Raw genomic sequence first — 18,609 nt, forward strand, 5'->3', positions numbered from 1 at the left:
GTATTGGTGCACCTGACACCGCTAGGAACTGCCAGAGACTGTCCAGGAGCTCACTGACGCCCTGATCCAGGTCTGGGAGGAGATTCTCCAGGACACCATCTGCTGACTCAACAGGAACATGTCCACACATTGTCCAGAATGGATACAGGCACATGGGGGCCATGTACACTACTGAATCACATCATGAAATGCCATGATAAAATTCACACAAGTCTGATCAGCCTGTGATTCAATTTTTCACTTGGATTTTCTGTGTGATTTTGAATCCAGCCCTCATTGGGTTGATAAATTTAATTTCCACTGACCGTTGTTATGTCATTTTGTTTTAAACAAATTATTCAATATACTTCAGTAAAGATTTTCAACTTGAATAATTCGTACACCAAAATCTGATGTGTGATTTCAGTATTCCCTTAATGTTTTTTGAGTGGTATATATCAGCCGCCACACAACTGAATGTACCCAATAGTTCTATCAGGCTGAGCGCACCCAGAGAGCATTTGAGCAGACACCATCCCCTTATTTCTAGCATTGTCTGCTGTGACCCTCCAACATTGAAGCTCCAGTTACATTGCAGCCATGGGGTCGAAGAACATGTGCCACCCTCTTAACAGCCCTGCAGGCCCCTGGTAGGTCCACCATGCTTTGCAGTCAATTTGACATAATGGCCAAACTGTGACATTACAATTTCCGAGTCTGTCACATGATGCTAAAAGTATCAAAAGTAAAAGTAATCATTCCACAGAATGACCCATTTCAGATGCATGTATATCAAAATGCTGGGTTATAATTGGTTATAATTAGCTTAACCTATAATAATATTAGAAGAAAGTAGAAGAAAGTGAACGAGTCAAAGAATTAAAGACAGAAACTGGCGTCCATTTTTACCTTTTTTAATGAACCCTGATTATTGTTTAATTACAAATGAAGATGAACAGATAAAAGAGAAACTGAAGTACAGGTGGTTCCTCCGTGATAAAAACAAAAGGTCTCCGTCTCCCCTCTGGAGTGACAGCTCACCGTCGAGGTGGTTGTGAGAGAAGAGACAGAGACGACCAGAGAGAGGACAGGGGAACGCATTTCAAATAATACAATGGTTAAACAGTACAAAGCTCTTTTTTCTTACAGAATCCTCCAAAATGGGAAAAATATATATACAACATCAAAAAAAAAAAAAAAAGGAGAACATTTGTTTCTTCCCCTGCTGAATATCATGTGGGGAATAAGTGACCCTCCTCTTGACCATGGTAACGTGGTTACAAAATTAGCATGACTGAAAAAGAAAAAAAAAAAAAGACTGCACTGAAGCCAACTAGTTGAAGTTTATGGGAAAGAGTGCAAACAGGAACGAAAACTCACAGAAAACCAGGAAGTCATGGAGAAGAGCAGGCCATGGGCAAGAGGGTACAAAATAATCAAAAATAGTTAATAATATAATAATTACAGGAGTAACAGTAATATGTCTGAAAAAATACAGAAGAAAATGATAAGAACAGCATCAATGAAATCCAAGGGTTGCAAATATCCACCTGCTGGGGAAACAGTTACTCTCTTGTGTTTTGAGTTTGAAGCCACGACAGGTAAAGGCAGCACAGGTGCAACGGTTCAGGTACAGCTCAGTGTTCTTTATTCTTCTTTATCAGACACTGTTACACTGATGCAGCTATCCTTCAAGTTCCCTAAAATGTTTTATTGTTCTGCTGACACTTTTAGCAGTGACCAGAGGTTTGACCCTTTTTAATGCTGATTCAAACATTTTAAACACATTGGAAGGATAGATGTAAAAGTTTTTTGTGCCTGCTGAAGAAAAATAACCTTTTCAAAATTAGACTGGAGCTGGTTGGACAATCCGGACAAGAATACTGGGACTGAATAATAACCCGAGCCGACACTTCATATGGCTGGTCTTCACTAGGCTGTGTGTAATAGTTTGTGTTTGTGTGGATGGCATAACCATAGAAACCACACATCCACATACACAAGTACACGTACACACCACGCAGAATGTGCGAGTCAGGTTATGGGAAGTCCCTCTCTCCCCACTCCGTTCTGAGGTTTTGTGATGCCATTTCCTCTGTGTGTGTGTTTGTGTGTAAATGTGTGTGTAGTTTCTATGGTTTGCCGTCTACTCCAGAGAGACTGTGGGGGCGTCTGATGTCACATGTGATGTCATGTTTCCCTTTATTCTAGCCACAGTAAAGCCTCACTGTAACCAGGACGGTGTGTGTGTGTGTGTGTGTGTGTGTGTGTGTGTGTGTGTGTGTGTGTGGGCAGGGTTCAGACCAGCCCATACAAACACACACAGACACACTGAGTTCACACAAAGCCACTTGAGTCCACGGTCCACGCTCAAACCAAAGTCCAGTTGTATCAGCAGCTGCGGTCCTGCCGGCTTTGCGAGGTGACGCAGAGCTGCATGTATATCTGTGTCGTCCAATCAGAATCTGAACACCCGAGTCCGTCACCAGCTCCTGTTACAACCTGCGCCTCCACGGTTTTTAAGCAGATTGGGGTCAAACAGTGGCTGCTAGACGTTTTAGATGGAGGCGGGTGGGGTGAATTTAATTCACCTTTCTGTGTCCTGATGTGGTTAACCTGCCTCTCTGCTACTCCTGGGCAGAACTGCAACTGTCAATTATTCTGTGGAGTATTTTCTTGAGTATTCCATTAGCTGTTTGTAGGGATGTCTGTTTCTGTAAATTTAGCTGTCAATACCCTGACACCCATCAAATAAGTTACGGGTAAAAGAAAATGATGTGAAATAAAAGAGGGCTTTCTTTTTAATCCGGTGCTCCATTGACTCAGTTAGCTTTAGTGCTGCATTCAAGGTGCTATCTATTTGGTGGTCTAATTATAATGTTCTGAGATGTAAATGTCTTGCTTTTTAAAATTTTCTGTTCGCCTCTTGTCTCCACTGGTTAGCTAACGTTAGCCTTGGTAGCTCTGCACTGCGCACCAACTGGGTCTGAAGATTACTGCCAGTAACGCTGTCCAGGCGGTGGGACATGTGAAAAACACGGTAGCCACCCTCTGGTCTCACTCCAGGTTGTCGTGTTGAGTAAGCAGCTTAATTTTGACCTGCAAAACCCTTATAGCACTGTTAACCCTGTTAGCACCACTAACTGTGCTGACACTGCTAACGATGCTAAAGCTAAAAAATGAGCCATTTTGTCACCAGGGTGACCTGGGGGGAGACCAGAGGATGGCTACCATGTCTGTGAGGTCGAGACGCTAGTAATGACTGAATGAGTGACAACGCAAGCTATCTCCTAACAGAGACCCTGTTGACGCACAGTACGATAAACTGAGGTGCAGCACATTTAACCGATAGACTGACACACAGAACTGGTCAAAAATACTGGCGGCGGTTAACAGATTTATGGTTAATCATTGTTTGGTCTATAAAGTGTCAGAAAATAGTGAAAAATGTTGATCAATGTTTCCCAAGGACCGAGATGACGTCTTCAAATATCTTGCTTTATCCACAACACAAAGATATTCAGTTCACTGTTATAAAGGAGTGAGGAAACCAGAACATTTTCACTTTTCAGAAGTTGGAATGAGACAGTTTTTGACTACTAATCAATTAATAGTTGTAGCTCTACTCTGGGGATGTTAAAACAAACATGCCCACCAACAAGAAAAACATGAATTGACCCAGATCTGCTTAAACGTTTCTGCTTGCTCTTTGATCCTTGTCCCGTCACACCCTCCGTCCCCTGAATACACAATAACTGTTTTTTTTTTTTTGTTTTTTTTTTTTCATTTTAACGATATAAATATAAAACTCTGACACCATTGGGCCTTTGTCACTGCAGCTCAACGGTCAAGAGAAGGCAAGGGTGAGAAGGCAAAGGCTGAATTATACTGGTAATAATATGTCCATTAGAATATATACATATCTTTACCATTAAAAATAGTAGGATTTTCCTGATTTGTATCAAATGACCATATTGAAATATAATATTTGAATTCAATATATATTTGAATAAAATATATATGTGTAGATTTACTTATTCTGTATCTCTCTTTTACAAAAAAACAGAAGGCATGGTGGTACTGTGAGTGAGTGATAAAATATTTTGCTGGGGGTAACTCTAAAAACTCGTTGGCTTAATAAAGGCACAATCTTATTTGGAATTGTTTGTTCGTTAACATGGGTGCAATGCTCTTTTTTGTCCTTTTAAAACTATATGAATAAAATGTCATAAAAATAAGTTTGTTTCTCGATATCTCAGTTGAAGGTTTGCCTGAGTTTACCTTGATGCGCGACATTCATCACATTTCTCCCAATTTCGCCCCTGTAGACAAAGCAAGTCAATTGTCGCTTCTCAAAATGTCACGTGAACAGATTCGGCTGTTCTCTGCAAAATACAGAAAATCCTCAGATCACTGCAAATGCCCTAAAATACTGTCCATATCATTGCGAGGCACATGCCTCCTTTGACAGAAAGAATACAGTCTGTAAAGAACAAACGGGGGGAATGCAGAGGAGAGCTGTTTGTTAGAGGGAGAAAACACTACAAATGCCCTCAAACCTCCAAAACCCCTCAAAGACTGTGCGAAGTCACGGAGGGACACAGAAAGTCGGGACGCCCTTTCTGTCCTCGAGGGCACGGTGATGTTTATGCCAGCTTTGGGTCCACGCACACACATTCAGAAACAAGTGTGTCTGTAATTACAGCCTTTCTAGGAGCTGCTTCCTCATGTCCTCAACAAGTGAAGAGAGAGAAGGATCCGGCTCTTTCCTCTGAGGTGTTTTTTTTCTCTGTACAGTGGAAACCATGTGCTGGCTAACAAACGTCCTGTGTAGCAGGTCAGAGGTTGGGAGGTCACAATCTTCCTCTCCCGCTCCGGTTTAGTTTAACTTGTCCTCAAGATGTACAATCCCACTCCTCATTTCATGTCTTTATACACTGTAGTGAATGAGCTGAGGATGAGGAGAGCACTCAGTCTGGCCCTGATGCAGTCTCATAGTGTCCGAGTTGCTTCCTGGAGAAAAGACTGTGATTGGAGAGCTCTTTCTAATTACCCTCTTAAGTCTGTAGGATCCAGCGGAGCATTTCTTCCTTCCCCTCACTGCCCTCCATCTTGTAAACGACTGCTTGGTGATGGGTGCAGACAGAGAGGCACTTCTGTAATCTCTATCAGGGTTTTTTTTTTTAAGTGTTTTTAGTAACATTAGGATCTGTCCATCTCGTTATGGTTGAGTACAGATGAGAGAGGGGGGAGAAAAAGGAGGGCCGGCTCACTACTTTCAAGTGAGGCAGATGTGGGTGAGAAAATCTACTGCTGTACAATTCAGGCTGCCTTTGTACTCTTTAGGGTGACTGCGATTCGTTTCACTGCACCAGACGAACAAATAGACCCATTAAAAGACATAATCGGGGCACAGGTGTGATGTGAGGTGATCCCTGGTGGATTTAACTGGCGCTGTGAGGGCAAGGCGGCATTGAAGTGTGCAATTCCTAAGAGATATTAAGAGTAGACTCCCTCTCTGTAGGGCTCTGGTGTTAAAAATGGGTCACGAGTCAATATACAGAGTAAGTTCCTCCTAATGTTGTGAGTCCCAGCAAAAATACTACCTGCTGTGTTCATGTCTGATGGAGTACCAGGGGCACAAAGGTGTCATGCCTCTCAGTGCATCAGAGGCTGCACAGGCACGTCTATGCTTTATGGTTTCACATAATGCCTAGTGGCTGCTTGCTGACAGTACTGACCACAGGAGGGAACGAAGGAACAGGGAGGAAATTATGCTAACACCATCATCTTGTTCTTTACTACCGTGTCAGCATGGAAATGTAACATATGCAGGTGAAATTATATTTTGTGTCAAGTCATTTAAGGAGCTTGTGAGGCTGTGAGGTCAGTACAAAGTGTCCAATAGCTCCTTTAATTAATGCACAAAAAACAATTTCCTTCATATGATACATGCACACGTCCTGACAACTTTAAAGTGTGTTCATGTAATCACCTTTTAGCTACTGTCTCCATTCTCCACCTTTGAAGGACAAGCTCACCACAACATCATAAACACATATTTTGTCTCTTACCTGTAGTGCTACTTATCAGAATATCAGTCCTTTGATGTGAGCTGCTGAGTGTTGGAGATATCGGCTGTAGAGATGTCTGCCTTCTCTCCAATATAATGGAACTAGGTAGCGCTCGGCTTGTGGTGCTCAAAGTGTCTCTTTCCAGAAATTATGACCCAGTTGACAAGATAATCCTCACACCTTGATGTGAGCAATTTCATGTAGGAACTATGTTCTTCCGACCAAACTACACCCACCAACCGCATTGCCACACAGAAGGAAGGGTGCATCTACTCATGGACAAGAAGTTTGTGCTTGTGACAGTGTGAGATGTAAACATTAATGCCGTCGTTCTCGGCTGAGCTGTAACGTTAGATAGCTCAGCTGAGGAGCTAGGTGAGCTAGCAGTAGATGCAACCTCTTTCCGGGGAGTGATATGGTTGTCAGGTGTAGCTCGGTAAAAAGAACGTAGTTCCTACAAGAGTTTTTATAATGTATTTTTTTGGCGCTTTGAGCACAAAAAGCCAGGTGTCATCTAGTTCCATTATATGAGAAAGGCAGACATCTCTACAGCCGATGTCTCCAACACTGCAACTCGCACCAAAACAATCTATATTGACAGGCAGCACTACAGGTAAGAGGAAAAATAAGCATTTTTGATTGTGTTGAACTGTCCCTTTAAATACGCAAAACCTGTGTTCACTACTATCGCTAACAAACCACCAAGCATTATGTTCTACATAAAACTATTAAGTTTGTTGACAAGACTCAGAGAGGTGTGTGTTTTGTGTCTATGTCCCCTGTGTGTGCATGTGAAGCTCAGCAGCCAGTATTTTCCAGAGACAGCTGTGCTGTAGCCCTCTGCAGCTCCGAGCTCGCTCTGCGCTGGGTGGGAGGCGGTGGCAGCATCAACCCCAAAATAACACCTCCCGCTCCGCCTCTTCCTCCCCCATTCTCCGTCTCCCCTACTCTCCTGCCTGTCTCCTCTCTCTTCCCCTCCACCTCCTCGTCTCCCTCAGCCCTCACTTTCTTGTCCTCTGCCTCGTCCCTCTCTCCGTCCGCCTCCATCTTCTGGTCTTCACTCCAGCGGCGTTTGAAGCGGAGTTTGAGCGGGATACATCGCGTGCCCCCGGGGCTGATGGGCGCTGGCTGACCCGGCTCGCTCTTCAGGTTGATCAGAGGGAAGGCCAAGCTGCCGCTGCCGATGGGAGGAGTGGCAGGAGTCTTAAAGACCTCTTCGTCGTCATCGGGGTCGTCATCAGGGTTAATGTGCGGAGGGGCAGAGAGGTTGCTCCCATTCCCATTAGCTTGGTGATGGTTGTTGAGCATATGAAGATGATGACTAGCTGTTGGGGTAAAGATGTGACCTTCGTCATCCTCGTCAATTTGATTGAGCTCTTCCTCCTCACTGATGTCAGTCACCTCCACCTCTTCCTCTGACTCTATGTCTGATATGGGCTCAACCTGGAGAGGAAGAATATTTGACATAATTACATTTTATTTTGGACTCTGACAAGATGTTATTCATGTTGCATCTGAAATCACAAAGCATCACTGAGTAAAAACACCACATCCTGTGTGTGTGTGTGTGTGTGTGTGTGTGTGTGTGTGTGTGTGTGTGTGTGCGTTAGCACTCTCACCTTGATCTTCGGAGGCCCCGCAGCCAAGGCAGAGTTGATTATCTGACTAGACCCTGTGAATGAGGAGGATTGACTGGAGGAAGAGGAGGAAGAAGCAGCAGCCAATGAGCTCCCAGATTCTCTCTGTTTGCGCCCAAGCGGCGGTGGCTGCAGCTTGAACTTGAACGGTGACGGGTGCTGCTGCCCCTCCTCCCCGCCTCCTGGCTGCTGGCTGAGCGAATGAGGAAGCGGTAGGGGTGGGCCGTGGAGATGATGGGTGGCTGGCTTCTCTGGGGTCGGGCGGTGGGGTTGAGGGATTATGATGTTGGGGTAGTGGAGGAAAGCTCGGGGGCTGAGGTGGTAGTTGTAGACGGACTGGGTGTGGGCCTGCAGGTAGTGCTTCATGTCCTCCGGGTTGAAGGAGAAGTGGGAACCCAACATGGGGGAGGACAGGGAGGGGGAAGGGGTGTAGGGCAGGTGGGGGGTGGGGGTCATGGACAGGGCCGGGGACAGAGTTGGGGCCAGAAGACCCCCGGGGCCTGGCAGCGGGGAGACAGGGAATGGAGACAGAGGATCTGGGTGAACCCTGGGGCCATGTCTGCCGAGCCCTGCTGGGTTTGGGGCCCCGCCGTAGACCCTGAAGAGAGACTCGTGAGGCAGGCGGGGAGGAAGCAGGCCCCTGTAAGCCCGTTCAGGCCCCACGCCTCGCTCATCGGCCCCCACGGTCTCCTCCAGCTCTGAGTTGGTGGAGGTGCCGTCACTGCAGTCGCTCACAGAGCCACGGGCCATACGGCGAGCCACACTGCTGAACATGCCCGGGCTGCGCAGCTCCTCACTGGAGGAAAGGACTTCTGATGGAGTGGAAGGGGGGAAACGGAAGTGGCTGCCTCCAGATGGCACTGGAGGGGCACTCTGGGGGACTCGACCTGTGAGGAGGAGAGGTGAGGGTTGAGTTAGGTCAATCAAGAGGGGGAGTCTGGGAACAGAAACCAGGCACATTATCTTACAGAGAGCTGAAGTGAAAAACTCTGGACATACTGATTTACTAAGCCCCCTTAAACATGCCTCATTTCTTCAGAGCTAGTGACACGGAAACCCTCAAACAGCATTTTCTAGGAATGTTTTTATCGTCCTAAGAACTTTTTGTTGTGTCTTCACAGCAAGAACTAGGAATGATTGTAGTTCTTAGAGCACTCTTCTAGCACAAGAAGAACCATGTGTGATGTGAGTGTACCCTGATCAATCAAGACGTATGCTGACTGGTCAAACACCATTGCAGAACTGGCAACTTCCATTTTAAAAACACGTTAGCTGCATAAACAGACAACGCAAAACACAAACAATGGCTTGTAAGAAAACACTGACAAACGGACCAAAAGTGAAGTCCAGGCTTTACAAAATACAAAGGCTACAATGGAAATAAAACATCGCTATGACATGCCAGTGCAAAATTTGTGTTGCTACACCGAACACCATCACGTCACTTTAGCATTCCTATTTGCAGAGCAAATGCAAACAGAAAAGAAAAGCTCTTGAAGGTATGTAATTCTCGAGGGAGCTCCAGTGGGCAGTTCCTCTCAGGGAGTCACCAGAACAGTTTGGTCAAAGAACACCTAATGAGAGACTGTACTTAGTGAACAGCTCTGGGGTTACGTTAGGACTTCTGCTCTCCGGATGTTACAAAAAGAACATACAGTATTTTCTCCTTTTTATGTAATGGTGTCCAGTATGAGATGAGTTTTGGTTTGTGACGTATCAGTTTCTGAGATTTCTGCATTCATCTTTAAGCAGTGGAGGTGTACTGGATGTTATTTATGGTGCTCAAGTAATGAAAATCAACAGTAACAACTACAATGTTTTTTGTCCAACAGCAGAGTCAAAGTTAATATACATTACCCCTAGAACATAGTGTCACCATTGCGGGTTTTACAGGAGCACCTTTTTTGGTAAAAAGTGGGTCTCATGAAAACTGCTGACAGTGTGTTTTGTGGATTATCATTTGCTGGGGGGTGTGACTTCATGAGTGATAGCTGTGTGTGTCAATTAGTGTGCTCGGTATTAATGGAGCTGCTCACGATTGGGTCGGGTGGGTGAATGGGTGGGAACTCAATACCTCGGCACCCTGCACAGACTTTGGCTCCGGATGACATCACCAGCGCAAGACGGCAACATCTGCATCCAGAATATATTGGCTTGATTTTTGTACAGTGAGGGGAATTAGGGACGTGTCATCCATCTTGCTGTCTACACATAAACACTGAAAACAGAATCTTCATGCTCTGTTGGGTTTTACAAAACGTCGGTTTTCACTGGCCTAAAATGTGAAGACAAAGCTACGTTTTCAAATATACGTGTATATACCTGTGTACACGAAGACTAGCCCTCAATGAGAAAATCTTTTTTTACTGGGGTGGGGGGATTTTTTTTTTTTTTGATGAACTAGCCCTTTAAGCTGAAGAGAAAGGGAAAAGTAAAGGAGGTCACATGTCTCCCATAACTCCAACTATTTTACCCAGAGGGTCACAGGCACACAGAAAGAAAACACTGGGTTACACAAAGCCACAAGTTCCCTTCTCTTTCAACCCCTCCTCTCTCTCTCCGCTGCCAGAGAGACTGTGGCACTGCAATAAATTCTTGGCATCCGTGCACGTGCCAGAATTAAATATTGGAAAAGTCGCTCTTACTGCCATCACAAACATGGGTTGGGTTCCTCTGTTTTTTTCCAGTACCGCTGAGTGTGTGTGTGTGTGTGTGTGTGTGTCTCTCTCTCTTTCTCTCTCTCTCTTTTAAAACAGCACACATCTCACAGCCATGTGTGTCAGAGACGATGGGAAAAAAAAAACCCGTGTGTTTTTCTAATGCGTATGTTTGTGAGAGCCTGCGCTTGCCTATCAATCCAGATTGACGTGGGCATGTGTGCCTGTACAACCATCATATGAAACCATCATATCACAACATGTCAGTGTGTGGGCCACATCACACGGAGGCTATAATTAAAGTTTCGTGCTGCACTTATGTCACCCAGTATCCAACGCTCCCATATGGGCTGTGTTTACACTGGGTGGCCAGGACCAGAACGAGAGACGACTTCAGAGGAGAGAGGGGAAGGATAAACCAGGACGTGGCACACTGATGTCTTAGAGGACACACACAAACACAAAACCAGGCAGATACATGCACTCACACTGCACCCCAGTTTGTGTACACGATACATACTTCTTTAAAGATAGTATTTGATTCTAAGTATTTTTTCGTTGTTGCAAAAATAGCATTGAACATACCAGATATATGATTTGACTATATTAAATCTAGTTTTTAGATTGTGACCAGGGCTGACTGTGAAACTGCTCCAAATCTGTACCTACAAGATTTATCTTTCACAAGTAAACTGGTAAGTCGTCCACCACACCGACTGGAAAATTCCCCAGACAATAACATCTGAAAGTCTCAGTTATATACAGTTTCTGGGTCTTTTCTCAGCTGTCTTTGCAGACGACTGCATGCTCTGACAGACTTTTAAACAAAATCAGAGCAAAATATCAGTCCCACACAGTAAGCACTAGTCGGCCCTTGCTGGCTGTTTATTATTGGTTGAATCAGCACTTTGAGGATTATGTTTTTAGCCACTGAGCTCTTTGGCAGACACTGCTAGTAACTGTTTGCATTATTGTTCGCTAGCGCATGATTATTATAATTTGTTCTTTCAACACCTTGCTGTGTTGTTATTGTGCTAACTGACTAGGGATGGGTATCAATAACCCAGGGTAAAATTTAAGACTGTAGTATTGATGAGCTCCAACATTATCGTTTGTTTTATCGTTACTTTTTAAAGGTTTGGTTTCATGTATGTATTTTTGCCATGTATCTGAACATGTACCTGAGGCAGCCGACCTGCAGACTGAATCTCCTCAGTATACGTGGGACAGAGAGCAAGATGAATGATTGATACGGATGTGTGTGCTCCTCAAACTTACGTAACGTTACTTTCTTCACTCAGAGTAATATTTATTGTACTGACATTTTAGATTTATTTCAAGTGAGATATTAATGAGTTTATAAAGTGACTTTGCTGTTGTAAACATGACTGGTGCTGCCATGGACTGTATAAAGCTAATATCCTATGTATTTAACTAAAGACTTGACCTCAAGGGAAAACGTCAGGAGGTGAGGTGTGTGTGTGTGTGTGTGTGTGTGGGAGAGAGAAGAGAAAGGAGATGTCAATTTCCATGCACACTCATGCATAAGAGTTACCATGCAAGTGTTTGTGTTTTTAAATGGGGACGGGTCAGCACGTTAAATACACAGTAAGTAAACTGTTGTCATGTGTGGTAGGATACTGTGCAATGTTCATAATGCAGGGTGCAGAGTGCCACATATTTCAGCAGCATTTGAAATACAATTTGGTTATCGTTAAGTGTGATAAATGAATTCACAAGGCTCTTGTAACATAGGCAATATTTTTTCCGATATGCTTATCATTTTGAATTAAACTGTGCTCAATTTGGGCTGACTGTGTGTTTACTTATTTTTAGACTAGTCGACTAGTCTAATTTTAAATGCCATGGAAGTAAGTCCCTGGGAATATCTTGAATTTTTGGCTGTTTGAAATTATATTTTTTGTCACAGCTTTCAGCAGCTGAATTACAAAGTAAAGTTCAGAAATTGACACACTGATGGCGAGAAACTTCTTATCTGTCCTTGAGCTTACTCAGCTTGAACATGCCCTTGCTGTCAAGTATAAATGTATTCTTTTGTAATCAAAAATAACCTAAATTTCAGTTACCAAGAGATGTCATCATGGCAGGAAAAGGAAAGAAAATGGTTCCACTGCCTAATAATTTCTGCTTTCAGTGATATCAATACCATAAAGCCCTGGTTAAGATGTGATTCAATAATAAAAAAACACATCTTAAGACACTTTTCAGTGAGGCGTCTGTGCGGTATATAATATGAGCGTGTACATACCAGAGCTCATGTCGATGAAAGGGTAGTTGACCAGCACGAGTTTGTTGAAGTTGAACTTGTAGGTGAACCTCTTCCCTTTGGTCTTGTGGAGGATCCTCTTGTTGTAGTAGTATCTAAAGAGAGAAGGGCGGACACTGTGTTATCTACATATAAAATCATCAGCAACATGTGGTAAACCTCTGATCGTGACCACATTCTCTTTAGCCAAATATTTTTAAGTGTGAAACCATGGATGATACACTTATTACTCACATTTTTCCAGCTGTAATTATGGACTGAAGTAACTCACAGTTACAAAATCCAGCTGGCGATTTTTCACAGTGCAAAAAAATCATCAACAAATCACCATGGTTCATTTTTCCCCAATAGACCTGAACAAACTGTGACAGTTGGCTCGTGTGGACATTTAGTAATCTTATTGGCTAGGTCGGCCACAGCTTTGAGGGTCACTAGTCATCAACAGTTAATCAATCTGCACTTTCTTGTATCCGTACCACTGTGAAGTTACTGTATGTGAGATGAAAAGATAAAAGCCATTAGGGGGTAATCAGTTGTTAAAATGAAACGTTTATTTCAATGACTAAAGGAACCTATATCTTGGACACATGGACGACGGCTGCATTCAACCTTGGGGCCACCAGTAAGCTCTGAACCCTAGAAGTAGGTGGGGGAAAAAAAAAAAAAAACACAATGCAAAGAATTACATTTCTTCCATTCACAAATGCCAAAAATTAGGCTCACACAAATATATTATAAATGCTTTGTAAACCATCACCTACAGCCCAACATGAGTGGAAAAGAGCACCAAACTCCAGCACTAACAACTGAGTCCAGCTGACCAGCACACACCACAGGACTTCGCAAAACTTCACATAACTCTGGTGAGATGAAGTAAAAGAACTCCACACAGAGACTGTTTCATTTCAAAGCTCTGCACCTGCACAGCATTTTGGATATTGATGGTTGTCTCTGTTACTAGTGTTGCAGCAGGGCGGCTTATATATCATGTTATTCACTCCCCTGCCCCCTCACTCTAGACCACACAACTTCTGCTTTCAGAGAAAAAAAACATCTAACCAGTGATATTGATCAGTAAATTACACTTTCATTTCCTTATTTATGTACAGAGACATGACTGTAAGATAAAAGAAATGCATTAGAAGCATTAGAAACTGAGTAACTGCTGAGCTGAACATCTAAGAAATACGTAAATTAGGGCTGGGCGATATATCGATTTTGTACAATATATCGATATATTTTCAAGCAAGATATAGATTTAGACTGTTTATATTGATATAGGATCAAGTTGCGTCACATAACGCATACCAGTGCAGAATCAGCCAAAGTGAGATGTTCATGAAGAGCTGCAGACAACAGGCTCTTACTGCACCTCTGCAAACAGTTCTGTGTACGAAATGCTGGAGGGCATTCAATCTTAAACAAGGACTTTTAATTTTAAAATGACACGGGAAGTGGCAGCATCCCACCCTAGTCTTACTCTGAACTCGTCATACACTAATGCTTGGTCCCTGGCCCTTGGCGTCAGATACTGAGGCACAGAGGCAACCTTTCGCTGCAGAATGAGACGCACCAGGCCGCAGCCTTTTCTTGACACTACAAGCAAATGCCATTGTATAAAGAGCAAGAAAGTCTGCACTGCGCAGGCGAGCGGGGAGGTGGATGGGTCAAACACACTCTGGACCTTCACCCAGGACCCTGCTTTTCGTTCATGTACTAGTATGTATAGCATGCTATGCTAGTAATGTAAGTGACGTGACAATATGTACTTATTTTAATCCAAACCATGATGTTTTTTTACTAAACCTAACCACATGCCTTTGGTCCATATACCTAAATATGTTCGCCTTAAAACCGAAGGTTTTACTTACGTTCTAAGTAATTGTTCATTTACTGTGAAAACATTTATTTTGAAAAGACACAAAGCATGTAAGAAGCGTTAATATACACGCATTCCCTGACCATCCAAAACCGATGCAGGAGGGTACCTAGAGTGTCATAGTTTAACGTTAGGAGCCACTGACCAAGCGTCAGTATTTGACCAGTTGGGAATGACAATGTGTTGGGCACCTGGCTGACGAATGGTGTATCACTGTCACAAATTTTCATGTTTATAGCACTGGCCCTGCTAATGCAGTCAAGCCAAAACATTCATGTAAATATGTGTTAAAATGAAGAACAAGATACTTAGACACAGTCACAGCAGAAGGGACCTGCTTTCTCTGGAGCTGTATGTTTGTAAAATGTCCTATCAGTGTGGATTAATCGGTAGAGCTCTGGAAGTAAGAGCCAAAACACAATGCCTCCCTCTTTTGATTGAATCAATAATCAATTTTGAATCGTATCGTCACATAACAAATCAAACTAAATCGCAGGACCGCCAAACATTCCCACCCTTATTGCACTCACTGAGACTTTATGTTCAATGTTACTTAACTAATGTTTGCTATTTAGTTTTAGTATATCAGAGAGATATAAAGCAATGTATTAATACAGTTACCATAATGTTGGTGAACAAAGCACTACCTGCAGGGTAACTCTACATTACTCAGTGTACAGCACATCATTAAACGAGCTGCTCACAATGTGAACACACGGTTAGAGTCAGAATCTCACTGTGATTACTTAAGGAAGTGAGACAGCCGCTCTGATTTAGTCTTACCCAGGCGGCTCCATTAGTACGAGTGCATTAGTCATCGTCAGTACACAGAGCGATGTAGAGGAGTGAATAGCGAGTCGCTGACAGCTCATCTGAAAAGATAAAATGGCTCCCTGTGACTCACCGATAGCCTCGGGACCAAACCACATTCATATTTCTTTACATAAAAACTTATAAATCAGTGCCTCTCATTCAGCTCAGACTGGCCACTTCATTCTGGGAAATGTAATACATTATTCATCATTTCCAGCAGCATCAAGCAAAGAAGAGCTCAGTGGCTAAATTTGTACAAAAAAACATGGATTTGCTTGAACACTAATATGCCTCTTGTTGTCAATAAGTTACAATTGAGCTGCTCGCTAGCAGCAGAGAAGGTTGAATACAAAATCATACCTTTTATTCACCCTGCAATGCATTTTACCTTATAAATACATCCACCTAACACGACCAAGAGTTAAATTTTTGGCTGCATATGTAACACACAAGGTTCATCAATACTAATGCAGCGGTAAAAACACAGTAATGAAATTTAATGGTAAATAGATGATGGAATTACATATCTGTAAGGTGATTAATTTCCATATTGACACAATAATCCAACATAAATACCCTCCTTTTTTCTCCAAGTGGGATAAAACTAATTCTAGGAAATGCTATTTAACTTTGCCAAGTTAAAAGTCTTCATGCTGACTATTTTTGCCTATCCACAGAGCTACATTATTTAATGTCTCAATTTTGGGCATCATTACAGCCCTAAAAAATAGTCAACATTTAAGTAAGATAAGATTCTTACAGCGAAGCCAAATATTACTTTCTATATAATATTTGTCACACTGCTGAATGTGTATCCAGCTGTATCTCTGCTTCATTGTGATCAGAGTATTAGTCACTGGATTTTGTTATAGCACAACAAAGTAGAGCAGGAGTGTGTGTGAGTGTGTGTGTGTGAGAGAGAGAGAACCAGGAGCTCATCCAGCCCCTCAATGACTCAATGAGTGAAGGGCCTCTTCTGACAGAGACGACTACTACGCACACCCACAGATACAAACACACAAAACAGCACGCAGATACACAGTGGGCACACAGGCTCAAAACATATAATGCGTACAGAAAACATATCAAAGTTATGACAAAATAACGCAAAACAAATAACCGTGGTTATTGAAGATATTTGAGAGTCAATTTAATACTTTATTCAAATGTATTGGGGCTTGCATTGGTGGAAAAGGCAAGTTACGTTAAAGGAACAGTGGGTAAGATTAGAGGGATTTAGTGATATCTAGCTGTGAGGACTGCAGATTGCAACCAGCTGAAACTTCTAGTTAGGACTGCTTCAGTGTTCATTGTTCAGGAGGATTTTACCGGGAGCTGAATTATCTGCAGAGGTCTCTTCCTCTCCAAAACAAACGGACCAAGTGATTTAAACCGGTAGAGACACTGACTAAAAGCAGTTTTACGTTTGGGTTTTAGATGCTGTCATCACAGACGGGCTAACAATGGTGGCTGATGCAAAAGCACAAATGGCCCTATCTAGAGCCAGTGGTTTGTTCGTTTTAGGCTACTGTAGAAACGTGGTGGCGCAAAATGGCGATCTCTGTAGACGAGGACCTGCTCCCTACATAGATATAAATGGCTCATTCAAAAGTAACGAAAACAAAACAATTCTTACTTTCAGGTGATTATACATTAAAGATAATATACTCATGATATTAATACTTATTAAATTATATTCCATTTCTGCCAATAATACCCCCCTAAATCCTATATGCTGGACCTTTAAGTAAACATTCTACACTATGAGTTAAGAGCAGTAAAAAAGATGTTTGACGAGTTCTAATTACTGCATACACTAATCATTAACAAGTTAAATCTAACTTAGTGTTTCAAATTTAAATCCTAATTTAAAAAATTAATTTGTCACCTAAGAAAACGGCCTTGGAAGACAAACATTATTTCCTTCTCAAGTGTAGTTGATGTGAGGTATGAAGTCTCACAAAAAAAGTGTAAGCTCAAGAGAAATGGCAAGCCCTAATATCTGTGCTGAGGTTCATTGTTTGAAAGCTTTGTGCAGGTGGAAATTAACAGTTACACAGCAAGCAGACATACATGCGAAACACACTTCATGACAAAAAAGAGACATGAAAAAACAAATCAAACCATATACACTAACACTACACACACTGTAGGAGGTAAACGGCAACACTTGTGAGTGGGTGTTAACAATTTCAAGCCTGTATGTGCAGTAAAAGCTGGAAGGACATAATGTTCACAGACGCGTGGATAGATGGATGGCACTTTGAAAGAGTCGGGTTGGATAAGGCCAAGCACATACATGTGAAACACACACACTAACAGTGCTGACTCAATGTGGGACAGCCTGTCTCACATACCAGGCTCACTTCGGGCCTCCTGCTCTTTGAAGACCATTTGAACTTCTTTCAAATAAACTAAAAAGGGATTTGAATGCATAGACTCGGCCGCTTTGTGTTGAACACACACGTGGATGTGTCACAAACGCGCATGCACACACATGCATGTCTCTACACACACACACAAATGTGCTGTGAATGTATGAATGAGCACACACACATGCACTTCAAAGATGCAGAGAAGCATCAATCAAAGACTTCACATCTAACAGAGAACTTTCTTCTTGAGACGTCAGAAATAATTAACAGCTGTTCATTCATATAAAAGGTTTATAAACCACAGAAAAGACGTTCACAACAAAGTTTGGCTCCAGATGGTCCTGATGTAAAACACTCACTGAGACCAGAGGGAAAGTAACTGCTCCTGTGTCAAATTGACTGTTTATTTGCTGCTAAACCTTTGTGGGTGCAATTCATCTTAAGGGCACAAGCCGTTTGGGGTTAATTTGGAGATCTAAGTTTTTGGTTTACTTCTCTGATTTAATGCAGAGCTCCAAACTCACCTTTTACATTGGTTGCACTGGTATGCCTAACTGGTTTAATTTAGATGCTCCAGCACATAATTGAGGTGCACTCACAATTTTTAACTGCGACTTTTGGCTTCGTAATGATACATTTTAAGTGTTACCTTTATTTCAGTTCCCATACACATTGGTTATTTCTTAACTAGAGGTGCAAAGGTGCACAGAAGTCACTGTTCGGCGCAAGGTTGGTACATTGTGGGTGAGTGGGTGGGTGGGGAGGTTGAGGGAGGGAGACAACTGCATAAAGATAACACAAAATCCTTCTGCTTGGCCCTGAGAGAATTTTGCCCACTGGCAACTTTGGTAAACTATTTCATTACGTACATAATGGACGAAGACTTCTGGGGAACAGCAAGGCTGCCA

At 42.7% G+C, this 18,609-nt stretch overlaps 1 protein-coding gene across 1 annotated transcript in view; it reads right to left on the minus strand.

Annotated features, from left to right (window-relative positions):
* Window positions 1–877: 877 nt before the first annotated feature.
* Window positions 878–18,609, minus strand: part of erf (Ets2 repressor factor) — a 46,861-nt gene continuing 29,129 nt past the window's right edge. Inside the window, exons 3-5 of the mRNA XM_050034124.1 lie at window positions 12,617–12,729; window positions 7,673–8,577; window positions 878–7,496 (exon numbers count right to left, since the gene is read on the minus strand). Coding sequence (XP_049890081.1) covers window positions 6,852–7,496; window positions 7,673–8,577; window positions 12,617–12,729 — 1,663 coding nt within the window. The 3' untranslated portion in view covers window positions 878–6,851. The remainder of the gene's footprint in view (window positions 7,497–7,672; window positions 8,578–12,616; window positions 12,730–18,609) is intronic.

Source organism: Epinephelus moara, chromosome 22 (genome assembly GCF_006386435.1).
Source record: "Epinephelus moara isolate mb chromosome 22, YSFRI_EMoa_1.0, whole genome shotgun sequence".
Classification (NCBI taxonomy): Eukaryota; Metazoa; Chordata; class Actinopteri; order Perciformes; family Serranidae; genus Epinephelus; species Epinephelus moara.